The 27,166-nt window shown below is 47.8% G+C and overlaps 1 protein-coding gene across 4 annotated transcripts in view; it reads left to right on the forward strand.

Annotated features, from left to right (window-relative positions):
- DPP4 (dipeptidyl peptidase 4) overlaps positions 1–27,166 on the forward strand; it is a 992,858-nt gene that overhangs the window by 860,634 nt on the left and 105,058 nt on the right. For all 4 annotated transcript variants that reach the window (XM_069616324.1, XM_069616327.1, XM_069616325.1 and 1 more), the window contains 2 exons: positions 24,487–24,681; positions 26,838–26,892. In XM_069616324.1, the coding sequence (XP_069472425.1) occupies positions 24,487–24,681; positions 26,838–26,892 (250 nt within the window). The remainder of the gene's footprint in view (positions 1–24,486; positions 24,682–26,837; positions 26,893–27,166) is intronic.

The following is a 27,166-nucleotide window of genomic DNA, read 5'->3' on the forward strand; positions in this document are numbered from 1 at the left end:
GTTCCTGCTTCCTGGAGGAGGCAGGACTCTGCAGCATCACATGACCGATCACGTGATAATCTGCGGATATTTAGTGAGCCCTGAACCGCCTGAGCTGCGTGTACTGCTGCCAAGTGAAGGACTGCATTTTGTTTGGAACGCTTGCTCTTTTCTACGCACTGCGAGCCGCAAGCTCTTGCTTGGACTGTTCCTGCTTCCTGGAGGAGGCGGGACTCTGCAGCATCATGTGACCGATCACGTGATAATCTGCGGATATTTAGTGAGCCCTGAACCACCCTTGCAGCCTAAATACCTTTGGAGTTAAGCCCATTGGCTGTTATACGGCTGTTGTGGACTGGAGGCGCTACTATGAAGATAGCAGATACAGAGAGGAGAGTCCCAGTCCACTCCGGGATCCAGGATCAGGGCTATGGTGGCCCCACACACGCGGCAAAAGCTAAGGTCTCAACTTGAACTTGAACGACAAGGTACGTCGCAGAATGTTTCCGTTATTGCTAGTACGGACATAAAATTAAACACAAATGGTGCGGGTGCTGTTAATGCAAGTGACCGGGAAAACGAAAGTGAAATAGCAGGGGTGGTTGTGGGAATGGGAGTTCCTATCTCCCTTCATGCTACTCAGAATCTATCCCTCAGCGTATTGCTTAATCCACCTCTTGACCCGATGTTATTAAATAAAACCCGGAATGAGGACAAAAATAATTCAATTAAGTTGCCACTAACCATCGAATTGGCATTAGAGAAATCGGTCTCGCTTTCGTCCGCAGACACGCAGGAGAGCGCGTCGGACCCTGAGACAAAAAGAGAAAGTTTACTCGAACAACCAGGAAACAGCAAGGTTTTCCCTATTGAGGCATAAGACACTAACGCCAGTATAACTATTGTGGTCAATACTTCCTCCTTCCAATCACCATTTGATGTGACTGACACAGAACTTATGCAAATACACATCTCTCCAGACGATGTCAGAAGAGCTAGATTTGTTTTTGTTCCTCCGATTAATGCTCCTGTGCCCGACATGCTGCTCGCTAATTACCCGGAAGATATCATTGCAAATGCGCCTACACTAAATAAAGGCCACTTACTTCTGCCATCATTCAAATCGACATTTAACATATGTGAGGCCAATGTGGAAAAACATACCTTCTCTGAGAAAGAGGGAGTAAACTTCATGCCAGTGGGTGCCATTGACACCACGGATCATCACTCGAACATTCACTTAAATGAAGCAGCTACTGACGCCGGCAACTGTGCTTCTGCAGTAAAGCAATTAGGATGCCAGACTCAGCAGATAGTCAGTAGCTGTGCGTCAGATGGATCGAAATCCGGCCCACTCTCAACCGTTGACCTCTGAGCGATCTGCTAAAAGGCTAATACATGAGCGTTCGTCACACAGCTCACATAAAATAGATCTCGTAGCGAGAGAAGCTCGACTCACAGAGCGCCTGACTGCGCTGTGGAAAAATGTTCAACGCCTTGCAATCGCGTAATCAAGGAAGGTAACAGCAAACTGATGCCAACTCCACTGCTATTAGTCACCCCAAAAAGTTTATCACAATGCTTCCATCAAGGTGACACTTCAGGAAATACACAGTCGTCCTCTGTGGATAATTCCGCGATTAATTCTACACACACAAGAGCGGATCACTTCTCTGTACCAGCTGGTAATAATCCGGCCCACTTTAGTGAACCTAAGTCACACGACAAAATATGTCAGTTTCCTTTGGAACATTCTGTGCATGAAGGTTCGCACCCAATTTCATCCCCAGAGCAATATAATGATTTAAACACAAAATCTAATCTGTCAGTAGCTGTGGGGATTCAAATACATAACAATGTATTGGCCGCAACGTCTCTAGCCCTAATTCCTTTTGTAAAATTATATGACTCCTTACATGATGCTATTAAAGACCAAGACGCACTATTGAACACTCTTATATCAAAAGTGGACAATATGGATCAAATAAATGATGCTGTAGTTAAAAGAATGGAGAGAGAAGCTGAAATCTCATCCCAATGGCAATATCGCCTAGGAGACTTAGCCGCTAGACAACATGAAGACAACTCTTCACTAATGAATGCCATACTGGAAAGCATGAAATGGCTGAGGCACAAGGAACAGAAGGCTATGCAATTACCCACTGCTGCTGTTGGCACACAAAATACGGGTGAGGTGCAACCTATTCAAGTTCCAACTATTCAACTCGACATTCACTCAACATAGCCTCAACAGCATAATGTCTTGGCGACGTTACCAAAAAGCTTCACAGAGATCGAACATTCAACCACAAAGACCTCTGATCAGGGGCCAAATGAGCTGACCCGATCCCAAATGGTCAAACTGAGGCTAGGAGAATGCAACCACCTGCGATGATACAAAATGATCCTCCTATACTGGAACAGATATCTAAGGACCTCGCACCGAACCAAGCAGTGAATTGCTCTAAACAATTGACTTTTGGTATCTTTTCTGTTTTCTGGCACTGCTAAAACATTAACGGTAACGAAAACAGTCAAAACAGTGTCTAAGCCAAAAGCAGTGACTTCAGCCTCAAGCAAGAATGGCAAAAAGGTCAGAGAAAGGAATACGGGCTCCGTCAAGAGATTTGTCAGAAATCTATCTACACCACAAAAACTAGGCCTGTTTGAACGTAAGCAGGAGAGAAATAAAACAACCACAAAAGGAACAGAAAATGCAGACACATTTGATGTCCCAAAATGCAGAACTACTGTGTCTGTAACGCAAAAACAAAATCCCAATAAGCAAGCTTGCTTAGATTCAGATGACCAGACAAGTGACAGACAGGTTAAATCACTGGAATTATGCGAATATTTTACTTATTCCATTGACTCAGAAGACTCAAAGATTTCGGAAGAATCAGTAAGAATCCAACGAAAAGTGGTCAACAAACAAGATTCAAATCCGAGTCTAGAACCGAGCAATTTGGTTCAACCATCTAAAGTTTAGTTTTCTAGCAAGAAGAATGTTGGTGCCCTGGAAGTAGGTCAAAGTAGCGCTGTCATTTTGACAAACAAGGCTGTCGCTCCAATCTCTCTAGCTCCGGGAGCTCATTCGTCAAAAAATTCCTTAACAAATCTTAATCCAAAAATGACACAAGCTCAATTGAAAAATCAAAAGGAGTCTCAACCTAGAGCATCCCGAAGGCGAACAGAAGATCCAAATCGCTCGCCTTGGAGGATCCGGATAGAAAACTTGTTTCCAGATGAGAATTAAGTGAATCTCAATAGAAGAAATGTGATGAGGTTATTGCATAATATACCTTCATCACGTACAATAACTTCGGACGATAAAGGAATTGTGGAATATATATCAGAAGATTCAGCTGACAAGGTGTTTCTACATATAAGATCAACAGCTGTGGAAAAAACACTGTTAGCTGCCAAAGAAGAAATCTTAACATTTGGCTTTGACATTGAACTTGAAAAAGATCAGCCTAAATCACAAGATGATCCATCTGTACAGGCCAATGAAGTACTTTCACCCTCTGAATTACGTCGTCAGTTATTGAGACAACAATTCTATGTAAAATGTCCACGGTCAACTACTGAATCTCGATGCAGAGACAAAAATCCAATTGCTAAAAGCACCGGTTTTTACAGAGACACTTGCCCATAACCATAGACATCCTATGTAGAACAACTATGTGGGATTATATCTTGGAACACCAGGGGACTTCATCATCCTTTTTGAGATTTCCCTCTGTCCTTAGAGAATACCTTTGCCCTCTGGCTCCAGGAGACCTGGCTGCGGGAAACTCCAATCAAAGATGGTTATACTGTCCTGCTAAATAAGGCAGGAAAAAATCTCCGAGGACGGCCTTATTCTGGTCTTATTACTATGGTGAACAACTCTTATGGGTGGACCGTTGAGCAAATCTATAATCCAAACATTTTAATCCAGGGGACACTCTTATATCTTCCTACTCGGAACTTGGATCAAAGGAAACATCTACTTCTGATAAATACGTATTGGAACCACTCAATAATCTCGACATCTGGCTTTATAAGAGCAGTCACCTCGATAATCGATCCATGCCTGATATCCCATTCAGACTTGATCATAATAATCTGCAGTGATCTGAATTTATCCTGGTCTGAGGTACAACAAACAGGTTCCTCCGCTAACAATATTTGCACCGCAAGAGGAGATTTATGGAGACATGCATTACAAATCAGAAATTGCGAGATGCTAAATGGCTCAATTAAAGGCGATATACCAGCGGGTCCCACATGGCAAAGAGACAAAAGCAAGAAAACGTTGGATTACATCTGGCTGTCTTTATCTGAGTGGTCAAAAATCATAAGACATCCAGTAGTGATCATTACATATTGGATCTAACTTGGTCACTCCTACGGGCAGTAAACGTAGAAGTGTACACTTCACTGGTGGAATTGAATCAGGGGGGAAATAGACTCGGAATCAATGCAAGCCACATAAGCGTACTGAGAAAAAATCTAAATGAAAATTTAAACCCCACATTTTTGAGAATGAAGTATCCTCTTTTTCTGACTCAGTACTGCACAAAAAAATACTCATTGAAGTTCCAGACACAGTTAAAGAAATATACCTTTAGTGCTCAAGTCAGTTATGAGAAAAAGAAAATGAACACGAAGATCAGATTTATAAAAAGGACAAGTCAAGATCCTAACATATCTCGTGCGATAAAGGAATGCAAACAGAAATATCGTAATTGGCTCAAATCCTTTAAGATCATAAGATACCAAGAACGAGGAGAATAAATCTTGTCTCTGATCATCCAAAATAACTCAAAGGAAATATGGAAAATCCCAAATGGAACTGCAAAACAAGAAGTAAGAACGACAAATGGGATCTCTATGTCATCCTGGGAAAAACACTTTAAAAGTGTTTTCTATAGAGGTCACGATTGTCATGATTCCTTGTCTCAGACTGACACGGAACATTGGAATGTTTGTGAATCCTACAAAAACATTGCAAAAATGATTCAACAACTGAAAAATTCCAGTGCTGCAGGCCCTGATGGATTGACCAATCTGATGCTAAAAGAAAAAAAAGAAGCAAGGGCAGAATTCATTGTGGAGTCATTTTCCCTCATAGCTAAATCTAAGGAAATTCCAGTTTCCTGGAAGACCGCAGTCATTATTCCAATATTTAAAAAAGGCAACAGGAAATATCCAGCGAATTATCGGCCTACTGCTTTAATGGACATAATAGGTAAGATCTTTGCCACATGCCTTCAACTAAAGATCACTGCTTGGGCCACTAACATCGGCCTGTTTGACTGCCGGCAAACTGGCTTCACCAAAGAAGTTGGCACGGAAATAAATCTATTAATTGTCAATCTTCTAAAACTTGAAGCATTGACGTCCCGAAAAAAACTGTTCATGGCTTTCATTGATATGAAACAAGCCTTTGATACTATTAATCGCTCTAAACTCTGGAACAAATTATCAACATGGGCTTGCCCGTCATCCCTACTCCACCCGCTAATCGCTTAGGAAACTTCTATTAGAGACTTCGATAAGAGCGGACATCTAACTAACGAAGTGGTGTAAAACAAGGCTGCCCTTTGGCAGCGCTTCTGTTCAAATTATACATTTCTGATATCTCCAAAGACTTGAACAATGTGCGTTGTTTTCCACCCAAAGTGAATGGCAAACAAATTAGTTGGGCTCTCTATGCTGACGACATTGTGCTGTTTGACCAAACTGAAATAGGTCTACAAAGGCTCCTGACGAAACTAGTATTCTATCTAACAGCCAATGATCTTGCCATCAATGCCAGCAAATCAAAAATGATAGCTTTCGGATCACAACAGCGCACTAGTAATTCTTTCAAATGGAATGTTGCTGGCGAACCAATAGAATCAGTCTCCGTTGTTCGCTACTTGGGAGTTCTGATCAACAAATCAATCAGGGAATGGGATTGGACATTAGACCTAAAACATTGCATGGCAATGTTTGCCATGCAAGGTCAAAGGCTGCACGCTGAATATGGCAAATTTACACTCTCCCCAATAAGATAATTTTCTATGCAGAAAGTTATCCCAGCACTAACCCATGGAGTGGAGGCTGGTCTGAATATAGACCAAAAAAGCTGGTCATCACTTGAGGGCCTTATTTGGAGAAAGGTCCTGAACTTAACTCCAGGCACTGCTATCGTGGCAATTAGACATGAATTAGGCCTAGAGCCTCTGTATGGAATCATACAATGGAAATCAATTGCTATGCTAAGAAAAATGTGCCTACAAAAGGTTGCACCTCCTTACGAAATATTTAAATCAACAGATGAACATCCGCATTCTGGGATTCTGCTGACGTGTGTCAATAAAATCATGAAGATTATTGAAGTGGCCGATATACCATGGGATTTGGTAATGGATATACCGCAAGTAGCCAAAAAGAAGCTCAGAGGGTGGAACTGGATAAAGAATAATGAGATCCGTGACTCTCTACCAACCTCTCTTTTCACAGGTGTAACTTGCAACACTTTGGACAAACTACCAAAATATCTGGAAAGATTCCCCTCAAGGCACCATCGAAACAAGTTTTTAAGAATCCGTCTGAACGCTTACAACACAAAAGAAAAGATGTGGATGAAACATCACAAAGATTCAACGGATAATCTCTGTAGATTCTGTATGAAATCAACAGAATCGTTAAAACACCTAATAACAGAATGCGTTGAACTTGCATCTGATTGTTTGTCCTTTCTTGGTAGATTTATTTCTCCCGGGATAAACATTGAGGACTGGTGGTTCAATTTACTTTCTGGAAACAGGCCTCCACTAATTTGTGCAGTTATTTATTATATGGAGAAGATCCTAAATCATGATCAATCTCTAACTAAATGAATCAAATGAAGGAAAATAAAGTGTTGACAGAATCTTATATGTAATTAAAGTTTTGTAATAAAACTAATTGTTACAAATAAAATAAAAAAGTATACACAGTATTGACTATAGACTGCCCACACAGCTCATGGGAGTCCTACGTCACCGTGTAAGTCAATGTCACTTGGGCACACCCTTTGCAAGCCCATGTTAACGGGAAGCAGGAGGGGTGTGTGTCTCACGAACCCAAGCATCTAACCCAAACTCAGGACAAGCCTGCATGTGCCCAGCCGGAATACAGTGGATGCCCACGGGAGCCACACAAGGCAACACATTGCAAAAAAACAAAAAAAAAAACAAAAATCAAAATGGCCTGTCCTCGGACCTCCTGGGGAGGCCACCCAGGAGGTCCGAGGACAGGGTGCGCACCAACACCCACCTGGGTGGATATTGGGAAAACAAAACACCTCCATGGGCTCATGGCCTGCACGGCTATGCCAATGTGGGAGAACTGCTGCTGTCGCTGTCATCACCCTCTGCTGCTGCCACAGGAGGTGCTGGTGCTATGGGAGGCAGCCCACGCAAAGCGCTGGTATGGTCCTCCATGGCAGCAAGCATGCGGGTGTGGAAGGTCTCGTTCTGGAGGATTATAGTGCGGAGATCCCCATGCAGCACCTGACGTGATGCCCGGATCTCCTCCCGAGTTGCCTGCATCTCAGCTGAGAGCGAACATGTGAGCCGCTCTAGCTGCTTTTCTGTCCTCAAGTTAGTGGAAGGCGCAAGGTCAACAAGAGTCTCCCTGAGGTGATGGAGTTCTACCCTCAGGGCTTCCCTGTGGCCCTGGGACTCTATTGATATCGATTGGCGTAGAGTCTCCAGTGCCACCCGTCTGTCCCTGTTGGACGCCAACATGTCCTCCCTGTGAGATTAGCAAATGGAGTCTGTTGCCTGCTGTAGTAGCTCCATCTGCCTTTCAGGGGGGACAATGGAAGTGGCCACCCTGTCCATTGCTTGAGCCATCATCTCAACTGATGCTGCCTGTTGGGTTGCCATACCGTAAATGGATTGTTCCCATGCGGTATTGCCTGGTGGCGTAGGGCCACCGCGTCGGCGGGCACCACACCTGTTTGGGGCAAGGTGATCTGCACCTTGCTGTGCCGGCACTGCCTGAGGCTGCAGGACTGCATTCCCCCTCTGATCTGCTGGCTCAGGAACAGGATCAGATGTTGTGGAGTGTGACCCTGCATCCGTAACCGCCAAAGGCGGACTTACCACCAACACTGACATCCCCATAGAGGGTTCTACCCCTGGTACAGGTGGGTTGGACAGAACAGAATCCCTTCCAAGAACACTTACCTGCGACGCCACATAGGTCTCATCATCTGAATCAGCACCTGAATAGAGGTCTGGGGAGGTGCACCCAGAGGCACCCCTCGACAGAATGTTCTGCACCAAGATTGGGTTCTCACCCACCACCACACCACGTCCCCCACTGGTGCCCGGTCGTGCATGAGATTCCTCCTGGGTCTGCACCATCTCCTCAACAGCATCAAGTGCGTCATCCCCTGCAAAAACATGAAACACAAAAAATGGAAACCGGCATTAGCACCATAGCACACAAATAGGCCTGACAAGCTACAGAACCAATACATGATTTACACATGTCCCACATGACTATAACCCTCCCATGCATGCACTGTCACTGAGTTGGAAGGGGAGGCAAAAGGCAGACACTGATGACACCAACATGGAAGAGCAACACATTTGCAGCATGCTGGGTAGCACTGCCATCACAAATTGGCCTGTGAGTGGCATGTCCAATACACATACATGACACATGCTATCACATACATGGCATGTACCATAGCCATGCTACATTCCACAAGTACATACATATGTCAGTGAATGAATACTGTCAGCCATCCATGTGAGATGGACATGATGAGATGAAAATGCTACATATTGTGACAGCTACACACTGCAACACACCCAGTTTACAAAAATACAGTGATTGCAGGCCGATGTACACATCAATGGTTTGTCACTTCAACATGAAACAACTATCATGTTCCACATTCAAACAGGCCCCAACAATTCCTGTGATCAGGCCAATACTCAATTAGCCTGAATGGTCAAATCATTCATCTAACAAGGTAACACATGTGGTCCAATGTGGGGTTCGTCAATGACAGAAGCATGTCACAAATGTGACAATAGGGCTGAGAAATGCGTAGCAAAAGTGGGAGAATTGAAACAATCAGCCTGAAAGAACACTGAAAAATACAAACAATGTTGTTGCAAGATGCCACTTCAAGGGCAACTGCCGTAATGTTGAGCCAAATTACTAATGTGGGCAGAAGGGATACTGATACACCCAAATCCAAGGCCGCTGAATGTTTTGGATGAAGCACATGGGTGACCAATACCACTCAGGCACACACACCCTCACCTGGCACTCAATCAGAACCCGTCACCCAAACAACATACACATGCATTACACACACATGCATGGGCACTCACCGGACAATGCATCATCGTAGTCCTCCCACACCTTGGATTTGCTCCTCTGTGACTAAGGCCACAGCAACAGACTCATGTTCAGTGAGTTTGTTGTCCTCTTGTGGAGACCCACCGCCAGTCACCAGAGAAGCGGCATGATTTGAGGCCAGCTTGTTTGCTCTGCGTTTCAGGTCATTCCACCGCTTGTAGCAATCATCAGCTGAGCGCCTCACAAATCCAAGGGCACTTATGCGGTCGGCGATGGTCTGCCAGTGTGCCTTACGTTGACCAGGTGTGGTCTTGCACCCTGCAGTCACCAGTATTTCATGGCTATATGCCGACACATAGCCCACAAGTGCATCAAGTTCCGGATCATTGAAGCAAGGCTTCCTTGAGGTACCGGAGTGTGTAGCCGTGTCTGGGGTCTCAGCCTGTCGTGCCAGAGCACCCTTCTTCCTCTTCTTTAAAGGTGGAGCAGAGCCAGAGTGGCTTACACCGCTCTGGTCAGTAGGGGCAGAATCACCTGTGGACTGGGTAGTAGGAGTGTGGTAATGCACAATGACCATAGGTCTTGATGCAGGCATTGGTTGCAGGGTAATGTTGGCAGGGGGAACATCAGTTTGATGGACTGGGACTGACACTGTCCTGGCTGGGAGAGTCGGAGCTGGGGCGGATGGAGCTGCAGCTGCCCCTGCAGCCTCCCCACACTGCACACTTGGGGCAGCAGATAACATAGCTGCCCCAGATCCACGTGGATTGGTGACAACAACTTTCACCGCCACACGTGGCCTAGACTTGCTGACCTGGAAGTCAGCCAGGGAGTCATCCTGTGCCAGGTCAGGTGCCACAATGGGCTGGTCCAATAGGGGCTGAGCTTGGATGGTGTCAGCCACGTTTCCCTCAACCATGGGGGGGGGGCATGGGTGTCCCTGATTGTTCCTCCACACATGGGGGCATAGGGGCACCCTGCAAATCCCGGCCACGTCCCCTACCGTGCCCACCACGGCCACCTCTTGAGGGTCGGCCACCTTTGCCTCCCTTACCGCTTGGTCGCCTCCCAACCATGGCACTGATGTTGTTGTGCATATAGGAGTTGCAGGAAACTATTGTCCTGGGCAATTGGGGGTCAAAGGGGTAGGATACCAGATGGAATTCGTACCCTAGTGCTCTAACAAGGCTGTCTGTAACCCCTGCGGAAGATGACGGGTCACGCAACGCACAGGGAGCCCAAAATCAAAAATAAACGTGCACGCAACCCCTCGTAGACCACATGCGTGAAAAAATGAACCCGCACTACGCTGTGGCACCCAGAAACACAAAAAAAATGTAATACACGCAGCCTACAATGACCTCTGAAGGGGAACGCGACACACAGGGCAAGCACAGTAGCTAAGTACGTGCGGAAAACACTGTCTGCCTGGAAAAAGAACGAGAAAAATACGCGTGTGTGCACGTTGGCAACATCCCCGCCAAAATAATAATAATAATAATAATAATAATAATAATAAAAGAAGAATTGTACGCTGTCTGAGGAGACAGGACAAAAGGAGAAGTGAACTCTGTTTGATGAAACAGGCCCAACAAAAAATCAGAAAAGATCTGTTAGAGGTAACAGGGAGTACGAACTAGAAACGCTGTGAAGTAATCGTGTGTCAACCGACAAGAAGTGCAGATTTCACCCACTCGCTCTCCACGAAAAGCACGTACAAGGAAATGGCGTCCTACACGCAGCTTTTAAACCGGCCCACACGTACACGTCAGAGACGCGTGCACGCAGGCGCTTTCATCCAATTACACGCAATGACACTCGGACGTGCAGTTTTTCCACGTGTGCTCTGTCATCACGTGCTATGAGGGAAACGCCCGCGCGCGTAATGTAACTTACGCGCTTACGAGCTAAGGGCCTTTGGTCCAATGGAATCGCGTGCGTGTGCTGACGCGCTTACGTGCTAAGGGCCTTTCCTCGAATTACACAGTGATGTGCAAAATTTTCACGTGCCAAATCACTCCGTATCGAGCTGGCCACGCGAAAACACACGGAAGACCACGCTCCTGCCCTGAAGGCCATTTTCCTGCCCCCCAGAGCTCCGAGCACGCTCCCACCTTGAGTTCCAGGACTCTCATAAAGGCCCGGCGCCTCGCGGAGGGGGGCCGGGGCAACATGAGTACCATCCAGATGAGGGTCCTGGAACGCGTAGGCCCAGCGCTCCACGCCCAGATCCTTCGGAGGCAGACCCATCTGGAGTTTAGCAGTAAGTGGCCAAGCACTGCTGTGTGAGACAGGGCATGTTGCAGGGTGCTGGTTGTCTGATGTATGTGTGACATAGGCCATGTACGTATTTGTGTGTGCAGGGACATCATGGTCATGCATGTGAGACCAGTAATGTGTGAACCACATGGTTGGTGCATGTGTTACAATGCAACATGAGGAGCAGCATGCAGAGTGCACACATTAATGCATGCCTGTCTCTGTTATTGGACATGGATGGGGTGTGAGAGATGGGTGCTGCTGTCATGGACATGTATGGTGTCCATGTCTGTGTGTCTGACTTGCGTGTCTGTGACTTGTAAATGCCATGGATGCATGACACATGTCTGTGACAATGTTCAGATTCACTGATGCAGCATATTCATCCTTATATCCACTGTGTCTGGGGTGTACGAGGCCAGATGGATGAAACTACGGTAAAGTGTGTGCATGTGATAGGCATGACCCATGATGCGTGTGAGGTTCAAACCAGCATTGTATGTTTCAAGAGTCCCTTGGACATGTATGCTAATGTTCATAGCATGCACGATGCCTGTTACTGCATGTGTTTTGCCTGCACTGACCCATGTGTTGTGGAGGGACATGATGGAAGTGATGTTTAACAGTGCCACTCATATGCTTTTGCTTCCTGTCTAGGGGACCATTGTACAGTACCCTGATGCTTGTGTTCTATGTCTCCCTCTACACAGCGGCAAGTGATGAAGAGGGCAGAGACGGCGCTGTGGAGCAAAGCGGCGGGGATGCCCCCACCGGCCAGCGACGCAAGGCCCAGTCACCCTCCCAGAAATTACCATCGTCCGGGAGTGAGGGGACTGGTGCTGCGTCTGCCACTACGGCTGCAGCGGAAGGGGTGGGTGAGCCCCCACAGGGGCTTGCAACGGCGGAAGACGGTGTGGAGCCATCCAGGTTGGTGGTTTCCACAGAGGAGGAGGCCGCTACTGAGCCGCGGCCTGGTGGGGGTGGTACCACTGGTGCAAGTGGTGCAGTCCAGGGGCAGGAGGCAGCACAGGTCGCCGTGGAGGGGCCTGTGCATGTCACTGTCCCTGACACTGTGCCTGCACCACCATGCACCAGCAGGGATGCCCCATCCCAGGCCCGTCCACAGATAGGGGGGATGTCCATTTCATCTGATACTACTCTCCTCTACCTGCGGACAAGGGGACCCCTGGCTGTATGGAGAAGGTCCTGATTGGTGTCGCATTGTGCATGCATTACGCATGCGTGACATTCGTGATGACGTGCGTGCTTCCCAGGGGGAGCACGCGCATCATCACGAAGAGCAGCATGCCAACGTGGCCCTGTTGGGAGTGTCCATGGTCCGGGGTTTTGTGCATGTGTCGGCCACTCTGGCGGGTCTCTCCTCCTCTGTGAAGACTATGCGCCAGTCATTCTCCATGCCGTGTTCCGGCCCAGATGCCACCAGGGCCCCCTGTGGACCTGACCTGACCAACGCAGCCAGCTCGGTGGGGATCCCATCCCTGCCACAGTCGGGAGTCGGAGGTCCAGCAGGGGTGGACACCCCAGCAACTGGACCCCAGCAGATGAAGGATGTGCCGGCATCATCGGGCAGGGCACGTGCAGGATGGCGTCGGTGGATTCCATCAGCCTGGATGCCGTCGTGCTGGCAGAGGCAGTTGCCTCGGAGGCGGCGGCAGGCTCAACGTGGGGGGCATCATGGCTCGGGGCCATCTACATCAGAGGGGCAGGCATCGGCCGGAGGGCAGGAGGACCATGGAGTGGGAGTGTCTTCGATGTGGCAGAGGTTGGGCTAGCGGATAGGTGCGGAGCGGCGGCGGGCGGAGGAGACAGGGCTCACAATGGTCAGGGCGGAGAACTCCATGCGCAGGGCGCTGAGGCGGGCTGAGTGCCTCGAGGGAATTCGCAGGGAGTTGTAGGTGGACATGGCGTTATCCCTGCGAGACCTTGGGGCCAGAGAACAGGCCCGCCTCCAAGTCATTGAACAGGAGTTCGATGATGCCCTGGCCCATGACATCAACAAGTGAGCCGTTGGACTTGCCTGCCGCCATTGTATATAGTTCATTAGTGTTAAGTTTCATTTCTTTTTTCTTTCTTTTGGGGCGCATGGACTATGCCCCACATTTTTGTATATAGTTAGTAATTAGGTAGGTTTCATTGTAGGTTTCATTTATGTCCTTGGGCTCATGGACCCTGGATTTGCTATTTGTACATAGTTTTACAGTGGATTTTTCTCCTTCATCTTTTTTTTTTTCTCACCATGGAGCAATGGATATTACGCTTATCTTTCCCTTTGGATTTGCTTTGTTGGATGGTGACTTTGGACACATTTTCATTTGGATTAATTTGGATTCTCATTTTATTTTTTTATCATTTTTTGGGACATGCTGCATTTTGATTATTATTGGCATTATTGTGTGTTTTGATTTCATTCCCTTCATTGTGACTTGAATACATTTTAGTTTCTTACTTCAATGTGTGGCCTTCTCTCATTGGTTTCATGCATGTCACAATGTGGGTTTTCTCAGTCATGTGTTGCCATTGTGTGGGTCTGACAGACTTGTACTCATGCACATACTGCTTATTTGTGATCTATCATGTAATGGGGATTTCAATTTGGAGTGGATGTAAAGCTTGGTTGGGTGTTTGGACTGGGGTGGCGTGGGGTGGGATTTGGGTGGCCATAAGAGCCAGGGATCTGGATTGTGATGACGTGTTGGCTGGGGGACATGTGTCGGGGCCTGCTGGCAGGTGCCTGTCAATGCTGGGGGGGCTGGAGGATATGAGTGGGGGCCTGCTGGCAGGTGCCCCTCACTGCTGGGGGTGGGGGTGCTGGGAGACATGAGTTGGTGATCATATTGCAATGTGACATGTGGCTTGGCTGGGGGCATGCCCATGGTGGATGGGCTGCCTGCGGGACATGACCAGGGGTGCAGGGTAGTCCCCTGTAGTGTGGGCTGCCTGCAGGGGCTGTGAAGGGGGTAGAGGGGACAGCTGGGAGGACCTACACTGCCACTTCATATGTAGGACTCGCTGCGCACCCCCGAAATATGCGTTCCCCGCTCTGACAGCAAAATTGCGTGTGAAACTTCATACGCAGCCCAGTAATACACGTACCCTGCTCCAATCGCGTGTGAAACTTCCTGCGCACCCCTGAAATACACGTACCCAGGCCAATCGCATGTAAAAGTTCCCACGCACCCCTGAAATACACGTACCCAGCCCAATCGCGTGTAAAAGTTCCTGCGCACCCCTGAAATACACGTAACCAGGCCAATCGCGTGTGAAACTTCCCGCACACCCCTGAAATACACGTACACAGGCCAATCGCGTGTGAAACTTCCCGCGCACCCCTGAAATACACGTACCCAGGTCAATCGCATGTAAAACTTCCCGCGCACCCCTGAAATACACGTACCCTGCTGAAATCGCGTGTGAGAATTCCCACAAACCCCGTAATACACATATCCTGCTCGCACAGGGCCCTTTCGCGTGTGAGACTTCCTGCGAACCCCGTAATACACGTACCCCGCTCGCACAGGGCCAATATTCTTGGGGTTCGCGGGAAGTCTCACACGCGAAAAGGCCCTGTGCGAGTGAGGGTACGTGTATTACGGGGTTCACGGGAAGTCTCACACGCGATTTCAGCAGGGTATGTGTACTACGGGGTTCACGAGAAGTCTCACTCGCGATTGGGCCGGGTACGTGTATTTCAGGGGTGCACAGGAACTTTTACACACAATTGGCCTGGGTACGTGTATTTCAGGGGTGCGTGGGAAGTTTCACACGCGATTGGGCTGGTACGTGTTTTTCAGGGGTGCGCGGGAAGTTTCCCACGCGATTGAGGTTGGGTGCGTGTATTTCAGGGGTGCGCGGGAACTTTTACACGTGATTGGAGCAGGGTATGTGTATTACTGGGCTGCGTATGAAGTTTCACACGCAATTTTGCTGTCAGATGGGGGAACGCATATTTCGGGGGTGCGCAGGGAGTCCTACACGTGATTTGGCAGTGTAGGTCCTCCCAGGTGTCCCCTCTACCCCCTCCACGGCCCCTGCAGGCAGCCCACACCACAGGGGACTACCCTGCACCCCTGGTCATGTCCCGCAGGCAGCCCATCCACCATGGGCATGCCCCCCAGCCAAGCCACATGTCACGTTGCAATATGATCACCAACTCATTGTCTCCCAGCACCCCCACCACCCAGCAGTGCAGGGCACCTGCCAGCAGGCCCCTGCTCATGCCCCACTCATGTCCCCTTGCACCCCCACCCCCCAGCAGTGAGGGGCACCTGCCAGCAGGCCCCCACTCATGCACCCCCACCCCCCAGCAGTGAGTGGCACCTGCCAGCAGGCCCCCACTCATGCACCTCCACCCCCCTGCACCCCCACCCCCCAGCAGTCAGGGGCACCTGCCAGCAGGCCCCCACTCATGTCCCACTCATGTCCCCCTGCACCCCCACCCCCCAGCAGTGAAATGCTGATCTCATGACACGAACCAAAAGTCAAAACTATGTACATCAACACATGTCCGTCACACACATACACTGGTTGGCATTGTTTGTGTAAACCCACATTTTCACATGCATCAAGCCAATGAGCGAATCCCACACATGGAACTGAAAAATGAAAATGTATTATCTACATGAAATCAAAAATGAAATGAAAGCATACCAAAATATGAAACATGAAATGAAAAGCATGTGAAAATGATGATTGAATGAAAATGATAACCATTCCATATGAATTTGAACGAAAAACAGTCCAAAGTCAGCCTCCAACAACGCAAATCCAAAGGAAATGTAAAAAAAAAAGAAATCCATTGCTTCATGTTCGTAACCAAAAAAAGAGAAAAATCAATCCATAGTCAAACTATTTACAATCCATTGTCCATGAAAAAAAAAATTCCATTGCTCCATGTCCATAATGCAAAAAAAAAAAAAAGATACATGATGAAACTATATACAATCCATAGTCCAAGGATGTAAAGTGTCCATGATCCCAACCAAACTAATGAAACCTACCTACCTACCTAAAAATATGACTATATACAAATTTGGGTAGCATTGTCCATTGACCACAAATAAAAGGAAAACATAAAGGAAACCTAACTCTAAAAACTATTTACAAGGGCAGCGTGCTTGTCTGACGGCTCACTTTTGGATGTCCTGGGCCAGGGCATCATCGAACTCCTGCTCAATGTCCTGGAGGCGGTCCTCTTCCATGGCACTGAGGGTTCGCAGGGACATGTTCTCCTTCAACTCCCTGCGAATTGCCTCGAGGCACTCGGCCCGCCTCAGGGCCCGCCGCATGGAGTTCTCCGCCCTGACCATCGTGAGCCGTGCCTCTTCGTCCCGCTTGCGCTCCGCATCTATAGCATGGCCTAACGGCTGCCACACGGAAGACACTTCCAGTTCTGGGTCCCCCTGCCCTCTGGCTGAGGCCTGCCCTTCCGATGTTGAAGGCCCCGAGCCATCATTGCTCCTACCCAGAGCCTGCTCCTGCTGCTGCTGTCCATGTGCCATGTCTGATGGTGCCTGCACATCCTCCATCAGCTGGTCTCCAGTTGTGGTGTCCACCCCTACTGGGCCAACGACTCCCGACTGTGGCAGGGATGTGAGCTCCACCAAGCTGGCTGTGTTGGTCGGGCCAGGTCCACAGGGGGCCCTAGTGGAATCTGGGCCGGAAGACAGTGTGGAGAACGACGGGCGCATAGTCTCCACAGAGGAGGAGAGGTCCGCCAGAGTGCGCAACACATGTAGGGACCCAGCAACCAGGTCAGAGCCCATCCGTTCGTGGGACCCCTCGTCCGCAGGTAGTGGAGAGGCAGATGACATGTCACTCTCCCCTACCTGCGGACGGGCCTGGGACAGGGCCTCCCTGCTGGTGCATGGTGGTGCAGTCACAGGGTCAGGGACAGCGACATGCACAGGCCCCTCCGCGGTGACCTGGGCTGCCTCCTGCCCCTGGCCCTGGACTGCACCACTTGCACCAGTGGTACTACCCCCACCAGGCCCCATGTGTGGCACAGTAGCGGGCTCCTCCTCCTCTGTGGAGACCAGCAACCTGGATGTCTCCACACCGTCTTCCGCCAATGGGAGCTCCTTTGGGGTCTCACCCAGCCCTTCCGCCACAGCCATTGTGGCAGACGCAGCACCAGCCCCCTCGGTCCGGGATGATGGTAATTCCTGCGAGGGTGGCTGGGCCTTGCGTCGCCACCCAGTGGAGGCATCCCCGCCGCTTGGCTCCACAGTGCCATCTCAGCCCTCTTCCTCACTTGACGCTGAATAGAGGGAGACATAGAACACAAGCATCAGGGTATAGTACAAAATACCCTAGACAGGAAGCAATAACACCTGAGTGGCACTGTCAAATGTCACTTCCATCCTGTCTTTCCACAACCCATGGGTCAATGCACACAACACACATGCAGAAACAGTCCTGGCGCCTGCAATCAACATCCATGTAGAAGGGCCCCTGTAAACCAAGATGTTGCCTTCAAAGTCACATGCAGCCATGGCGTTTCAAAGTCACACACACACTTCTCTGGCACACACACACACACACGTGCACCATACAAGTACATGACATCAGCACCGATTCCTCACCCCCCCTTCATGTCCAGGAACAGAGACAGCCATGCTTTCATGTGTGCATTCCGCATGGAGCTCCCCATGTTGCATTAAAACACATGCACCAACCATGTGGTTCACACATAACTGGTCTCACATGCATGACCATGATGTCCATGCACACACACATCCATACATGGCCTATGTCACACATACAGGCAAGCATCAGACTAGCAGCACACTGCAACATGCCCTGTCTCACACAGCAATGCTTGGCCATTTACCGCTCAACTCCGGACGGGTCTGCCTCCGAAGGATCTGGGCGTGGAGCGCTGGGCCTACACGTTCCAGGACCCTCATCTGGATGTTACTCATGCGTGCCTGGACCCCTCCGCGAGGCGCTGGGCCTTGTGGAGGGTCCTGGACCTGAAGTCATCCCAGCGCTTCTTGACGTGCATGATGTTGCGGGTTGCCACCCCCTCCACGTTGATGGCAACCACTACTGGGTCCCAGATCCTCTCCCGTCCTTCCTTGTTGGCGCGTGATGTTCCGAAGAGGGCATCATAATGCCCCAGGACATGCTCCACCAGGACACCAACTTCGGTGGCAGTGAAGGTGTTGGCCCTCTGCCTCTCTGGCTGGGGTTTGCCACTGGTGCCAGATGGAGATGTGCCCAACATGGCAACCCCAGAGGCAGGAGTGGGTGGGCAACTGGGTCCTGGGGCTGGGCTGTGGAGCGATAGTATCCCAGTCGGGAGTCTTCTGTTCCAGCAGGGGTGGACACAGCAACTGGACCCCTGCAGATGGCTGATGTGCAGGCACCAAACAGCAGGGCACGTGGGCAGCAGACAGTAAGGCAGCAGCAGATGACAGGTGGGAGCGTGCTCAGGGCTCTGGGGGGCAGGAAAATGGCCTTCAGGGCAGGAGTGTGGTCTTCCGTGTGTGTATGCGTGGCCAGCTTGATACGGAGTGATTTGGCACATGAAAAATTTGCACGTCAGCGTGTAATTCGAGGAAAGGCCCTTAGCGTGTAATCAGGTCGGCACACGTACGCGATTTCATTGGACATGGCCCTTCCCACAAACCCCATAATACACGTACCCCACTCGCATAGGGCCCTTTCGCGTGTAAAACTTCATGCGAACCCCAGTTATACATGTATCTTGCTGAAATGGCGTGTGAGACTTCCCGCGAACCCCATAATACACGTACCCTGCTGAAATTGCGTGTGAGACATCCCAGGAACCCCATAATACACGTACCCCACTCGCACAGGGCCCTTTAGCGTGTCAAACTTCACGCGAACCCCAGGAATACAAGTACCCTGCTGAAATGGCGTGTGAGACTTCCCGTGAACCCCATAATACACGTACTCCGCTCGCACAGGGTACTTTCGCATGTCAAACTTCACGCGAACCCCAGGAATACACGTACCCCACTCGCACAGGCCCTTTTGCATGTGAAACTTCACGCGCACCCCAGTAATACACGTCCCCCGCTTGGCTTTGCTGTTTGGCAGCCCTGTAAACTGGTCCAGGGTTAGCGCGGCCTTTTGCGCTGAATTGGGGATTTTGATAGCTTTTCCTTGCGCGAGGGCGTTCTTGGGGGCGTAACTGGCACTGCTGCAGGGTCGCTGCGCCACTCTGCACCACGGCTGGTTTTGAAGGCTAAAATCCATGAATACTGCTGTGTGCGGAAATCGATTTTAGCGCACGCGGCTGGGGCAGACTTTCGCACGCGCACACTGTGCGCCAGCCGCGTGCGCCAGTTTTGTGCGAAATTCTATGAATTACCCTGAAAGTCTCTTAGGAAGGGAAAAGGTTGCTAAATCACACAGCAGCAGAGCTTAATGTTCTAGAGACAAGTTTCGGACAAACTAGTGCTTTAATAGTCCAATCACTAACTGTAGGAAAAAGTCAGTTTAGGAGCGGATTCAAAATCTTAAGCCGCAGCAGAACAGAAAAAGTTGGGTCAGCGTTAGAGTCGACACTCTGGTGGACACCTCTTCACACACTCCTGTCCCACTGGAGTGACTTCATTGGTCAAGGTCAGTTAAATCTTTGACCCCACAGTACCTTAGGTTAGAATACATACCTGTGGCTGGATTCTGCTCTGTGCAGCAGTGACGAACCCGGTCTCCTGATTCTTCTGTCTGGTGAGGAAGGGAAGGACTTTGAATGGGAGGTCTCAGCAGCAGTCTTGAGAGAGGACCCATGGCACGGATTTCTTGAGACCCCTTGGTCAGTCTGCAGTTCTGGCACTTTTTTCTCAGCACCAACAAAGGAAGGTATTTGCCTGGTTGATCTTCTTTGCATCTGAAGTTCTGCATTCTGGTGAGGGGACTTTAATGAGTCGGATCGTGCCTCTGGAGGCCCAACTGGAGCTCACCAAAGTTCTGGAGGGATACAGCCTTACAAGTATGTTGCACTACAAATGTGGTCTCCTGGTATTAATGGTTTGCAGCTCTGGAAAGGCAATGCACCTCGAGAGATGGCTCAATGTGCAGTACGTCTCACGACTGGTTGGTCCCTTCGGAGCTCCTCTGTCGAATAGAAAACGAGGTCAGGACTGCAGTGGTTGCTTCAATGTGATTGGAAGGGTCTAGAGGAATCTCTGGTTGTCTTCCGCTTCGGCTACTTCAGTTCCAGTGGTTGACTTGCCTTTCACTCAGGAACCTCACCTTTTATACCCACACACTCCTCTGCAAACTCTCTCAGAATTTTACAGAAAAGGGCGGGTGGGCTATTGAGGCACTCTGGCAGACAAAGTGCAGGGGAGAGAACCCCACGTCTTGCCTGCCCAGACACACTGGAGCCTAGGCAGGGACACCCAAGGGTTGCCATCAAAGGCAAAACACACACAGATCCCCCATCCCAGAATGGTAGAAGTGCTAACAAAGAACAACCATGATAGAAATGGCAAAAAAGAAAGGATCCACCATGTTAGCACATAGGTGACCCTATTATGCATAGCCAAGACTGTGAATAGAGTCTCCAGTAGAAAATAGCACAATAGTTGGTAGAACACGTTCACTGCCACCAGCCATAACTATAGGGTTGTCAATGTGACTAAAAAGTCACAGGAGCAGAGAGAAGGGGGATACTAGGTATCCCTTTAGAACTCCACATAAGGTGGTGTGTGCTAATCTCTCATAGTATCACGTTTTAGGGGGTACACACAAAGTAGCCCTCTATCCTTAAGGACCATAGTTACTTGAGGATAGGAATATAATCTCAAAGTGATACCCAAAGGGTTCCCAGGAACACTGCAGATAGGGTGCTGTGTGTTGCAAAAGTTAAACACAGACGCCTTTAATGAGATATGGAGGGAAGAAGATTCCATAGTAAAGGTAAAACACAGAGAACAGAGTTCCAAATATCGGAGCAAATAAGAATGACTAAGGAGAAAAAGGTTCCCCTCATTCAGGATAGAAAAAGAAAGGTCCAGAAGTCCAGCACAAAGTGCTGGGGGTCTCACTAGGAGAGGGGATGAAGCATAGCAATGATAAATCTCCCTACAAACTTCCACCCCCCATTTGGGTGCAGGGAGTTCATCATTTTATACTACTGCTGTTCCATTAAAAAGAAAATGCACAACAGGGTCAGCAATCACCCTGCCATTCATTGTGCATCCTCTTGCTTATTCCAAATATGCACAGGCAAATATGACTACGTTCTTCACATTTCAATTAGCGTTCCATTTGTGGATTTGACATATGCTTCAAAAAGCACAGAAATCCCCACTTATTTATTTGGCAAATGTGAAAATGACCTCAAAAACAGCATCTGAATGTGCGTATCTGTGATGCGCAAATTCACAATCTCTTTGAAAATAGGGCTCATATTTTTAGGTGCAAGTGGTTTGAAGTGCAAAATTAAATTCACCTTTCTTACAAAGGAGACCTTTGCATTTGAGGAGGACTATGGACTAACATAAATGACACCCTGGCCAGACCCCTTGCATACATTAGTGTCAGCAGTGCGTTCCAGGCACTAATGTATGACAGGCTCCCAGCACCCACGTGGCTCCTGGGTGCACATTTGATATCAATGTGAAAAGTAAAAAATAACACCAAAACCTTTCAATCTCTATTTTGAATGCAAATGGATGCAGTATTTGATTTAAAATAAAATGCACAACAGGGTTGGCAAATACTCTGCCATGCATTGTGCTTCCCTTTGCACCACATTTCAACAAGGCACAGAGGAATGTAACAATTGTATGCATGTTTCAAAGAACATTCAGTTTGTGGATTTGGGATGCACTTTGAAATGTGCAGAAGCCCCTCCTTATTGGCTCACATTTGCAAAAGGAATAATCAGACACCCTTTGAGAATCTGGGCCGTTAGTTCGTGGTGCAAGTGATAAGATGCACACGTGCATCTCATCAGCTGCTCCAGAAATCATTTTGAGAATGTACACCATTATTTCTCGAAACCCACATTTTTTAACCCAGTTTGAGCCATAGTGACCTACAGCTTAATTGGATCACGCCAATACGAACAGAATCAAGCATCTACTGGCTTGGTTGGTTTCTGGTGTGCCTCCTCTATGGAAGCTTAAATGGCTCTGGCTGATTTGAAACTTTACTTTAAAGGTTTGAACCAGTATTCGGGTTGGTTGAGCACTTTAAACTCTTCTATCCCTTAGGACAGGAAATCGTAACAGGCAATCCTGATGCACAAGGAATTACACCAATAGTCAAGCATACTTACGTGGCCAGAAAGAGCAAAACACCCGTAGTCCACTAATTCTGAATATCAACAAATACTTGAATTTGACTTTTTTTCAGGATAAATAAAATTGTTGTCATATATTTTCATTGGCGCCTTAATTCATCAGTTTGCACCAAATATTGACTCTATGCTGTTGCCCGCCTGCTGCACCATATCCGTCTTTTACACCAAATATTGTGCCCTTGCCAGTTTCACTTACACTGAACTTGCCCACTGAGTTACGCATGTGAAGCAAACGTAGGTATTGTATTAATTCAAATGAATGCATGAAACCAAACCTACGTGGAAAGGCATGGCAAATAATGCAAGGCATAGTGGGCTCATGAAATAGAAATGCCAGATCACTTTATAGTGATTTGCCCCTGAAAGTAACGGTTACAATTACAAATTGTGTTTCATAAGATTTAAAAAAAACGGGATTATTTGTGTGCACCGGGGTGGCTTACCCATAATGGGCGAGAGCACGCTGGCCCACCAGTTGCCTCGCCCATTATGAAGGAACTCTAGCCTACACTGGGAAATATGGTTTCTTTTTGACAGGTAATGCTCCCCAGTGTGCATGCCCAATGGACCATGCAAGACTGGGAACTTTTTGCTTCCTAAGCCTTGCAAGGCCCATTGGGGATACAGTCTTGTGAACTGCATGCCTGAATGTGCGGTGCGGCGGGTCTCCTGAGCCTCCCGGGACAATCAGACTGAATGGGGCACTGACAATGTGGCACTCCTGCCCCTACACACATGTACAGGAACCACAAGATGTGCTCTGTACTTTCTGGTTACTGTTCTTGTGCGCCAGAGATGGAGGGCTCTTGTTACAGCAGGATGTCATGCCGAAGAGCAGCATTTAGACTAGGGCTGGAGGTAAGTGCTATATTTTGTGAATGTATGAGTCATTTTGTATATAGTATTTTGTGTGCATGTATGCATGTGTGAATAAGCAAGTTTATCATGTACGGGTGGTTGGGTGCACATGTGAAAAGTGAGTGCATGGTGAATGGAAGTGCATGTGAATGCATTGTAAATTCTGCTTGACTGGTGTGTGAATTAGCAAGTGAATGCTGTGTGAATGTGTGCTTGAATGAGCAAGTGAATGTGCACGTGCTTGCGCTTGCTTTGTGCAGGCTAAGGGCACTGATTTGGGTGGGTGAGGGTTTAGAGGTACTGGAGGGATATAATGTTTTACTGGGCATCTATATTAAAAGGAGCATGGCATGTATGTAGTATGTGGCTAGATTGCCATTTTGGTGCAGTCAGTCTAGCCATTTATTAATGTGGCATGACTTTTTTTTTTTACTGCCCTCGTATGATAAAGAAAGCATGATAGGTTTTATTATGTGGCTAGACACTTTAGTTAAAGTGGTTTTCCTTAATAACATAGTTTCCATTAGAACGCGATTCAAACCAAATTCACTGTGGGATTTCACATTTGAAAATGGGCTTCTCAATGCACCCCTGGATGTCTACAGGGGAATATAATTACTATTGCTTAGTATTCGAATTACTAACGAGTTCCTTAATGAAACACACATTGTCATAAACCATCCAATTTATTTGCAGAGACTCAAAGACAACGAAGTCATGCTTAATTTGTAATCCATTCGTAGGTATGCAGGACCCTGCAGTCAAAAAGTTGATCAAGTTTTCCGGATCAATTGGGCGACATACCTTGCAAGCACAGAAAACGTAATAGTGGCGAGTGTCGATGGCAGAGGAAGTGGCTATCAAGGCGATAAAATCATGCATGAATTATTTCGACGCCTGGGAACTGTAGAAGTGGAAGATCAGATTTCAGCAGTGAGGTGAGTGGGACGTTTACTACCCATCATACCTTACATAATGTAAAACGTAATTCTGAAAGGGGGATCCTCGGGAACAGCCCCAGCGTTATTGCCACTGGTCCTATTGTGCACATGCATATGCAGTATCAATACAAATGAAAAAAGACATTTCCACATTTGAAACCATGGACGTGTCCAGCATGTAGTATGTGGCAATGAGATACGGTCTGATGTGTCAATGGGTCATGTGGGAGGGAAGATTTAGATGGGGAAACAGACCAGGCGCCACATTACAGAAACTTTGCAGCAGTTTTGCATGGTATTAGCACTAGGGCAGAGAACATATCCTTTAATTCCAATTTTGCACATGTGCAAATTTTGCCCTAGTGAAAATTCCATTCCGTATTAGCACAAGGGCAAACTTTGCACTGGCTCTACAATGTTTTGAAAGAAGAAAGGGCACACTTTGCCCTAGTGCTAACACTGTGCAAAATGTGACTTGCACCAGTGCACAATCTTTGTAATCTGGGCCCTAATCGTATTTTCGTGCTCGTGCCGCGCATGGACCAATACCCACTGGATAGTTTGGTCAATTTCTAGATTTGGCTTCTGAGTGAGACATTAGCGCCAACCTGAACAGGAGTTGAGACTGCTGCTATTGAGGGCAGTGGAATACAACCGGGTATGCCACCGACTGTTATTTTTAGTGTTCATCTGCTGCTTTACAACAGGACCCAGGGACCATTCATAAACACCACAGGGCACAGCAGCCTTCAGTGTAACTGTGCTAGGAAAACCTGGACAAATAATGGCAGTACTATGTAAAAGAAATGTCGTTGCATTAATTATCAATGAAGTGAGAACACGACTCTGTGGAGACAACATCAGATGTAGGATGGAATTACCAGATATATGATGCGAATATCTAAGCACATCAATGCTGTACCTGAGAAATGATGGTCGTACTTAGGCATATTATGACAATAGATGGAAAATAAAATGAGTTGGGCATTTTGTGTCAACACAAAACAAACGTCACTAAACAAAATGAAACACTGTTGTCTTTACCACTGTGTCCTCTCTCAAACTTCTAAATTGCCTCATTTTTTCCAGAAGACAAGTTGCTTCTTTAAAAAAATGGAAGCAGTGTTTCATCTGGAGAACACTTCAGAATTTGGAATTTTGAGTAAAATGGTACTCCTTTCCTGATACGTTTGCAAAAGCAAATCACTGTAATGGAAAAAACGGCCATGTTGAGGCAATGTCTGCCCGTGCAGCCCCTCCATGCTGCCTCCGCCCATACCTTACCATCCGGCGCCTTACCCGTCTTCCTCGGGATACCGCACGGCCACTTCCTGCTCACTGCATGCCGCATATGCTTTCCATCCATGCCTCTGCCCACTCCACTCGACCGACGACACGGACAGTCAGGGAAAACAGACTCCCAGTGCCAAGCTGTCAAATGCATGTTGCTCGGCTGCCATTTCCCAGTGCATCCCTTTTCTTTGTGTTATGGTTTTGAGGCCCCAGGCCCTCACACTAGCGCCTGAATCCGCGACCCGGTGTTGCTGGGCAATATGGCCTCTTATTCTCCCTCAGCTCATCTTATGCTCCCTTGCTTGGCCTGGTTCCATGTTTCAGACTTCTGGGTACGAAAGGGAGGGGCAATAATGCTTAAACTCTAAAACAGAATGCTAGGGAACTATCCCTGTTCCTCAATTTACCTTTGAAATTACTGATTCCAAATGATGTGACGTGTGTTGCCCATTAACGGAATTGCCTCATTATCAGCCCACTCCTCCATTTTAGAAAGGACTTAACAATGTTCACCCTGAGATGGTCTCCTTAGACATGAAATATATTCAGAAAATTGTTCTACCAGAGGACTGCACAAGTATGAAAAGGAAACAGGATTTAAAAAAGCCTGCCTTTAAATCCTTACTGTTTTGCGTTTTATTACATGCGTGACTGATGCTTATAATTGTAATTTATAACATGAAAAATTATAACCATTAAAAATTAAAATGCTTTTTGAAAAAAAGAAGTTACGTTTGGTTAAAAAGCAACTGCTTTATTAGCACACATCCATTTTAAATTAACGTATGCTGATCAGAAAATAAATATATGTTTAATATGTTGGGCATATAAGTGCATCATGTTGTTTTCATTTTATTCAGGGAATTCATAAAAATGGGCTTCATCGATGAAAAAAGAGTGGCCATCTGGGGCTGGGTAAGTGCAACTCCTATTTCTGCCTCATGAATAGATTAACATTTTAGAAACAGAGGGTTTGCAAATATGTCTATGATCATCACTGGATAGTAAAATGGTTGATTTTGGCCGCAAACGCGTGGTACATGGGAAACATCCCGATCGTTCTAAGAATATTCAGGGTGGGATATGTCTTCTTCACGGGTGAGGGCAGCAGTTTCTAACTTCACTAACAATTCCTGACCCCCCTACCTCACGGTTTCAAACTGACAACCGGCGCTTTGCCATTATTTAA

This window comes from Ambystoma mexicanum, chromosome 9 (assembly GCF_040938575.1).
Source record: "Ambystoma mexicanum isolate Mex_15411 chromosome 9, UKY_AmexF1_1, whole genome shotgun sequence".
In the NCBI taxonomy this organism is placed as follows: Eukaryota; Metazoa; Chordata; class Amphibia; order Caudata; family Ambystomatidae; genus Ambystoma; species Ambystoma mexicanum.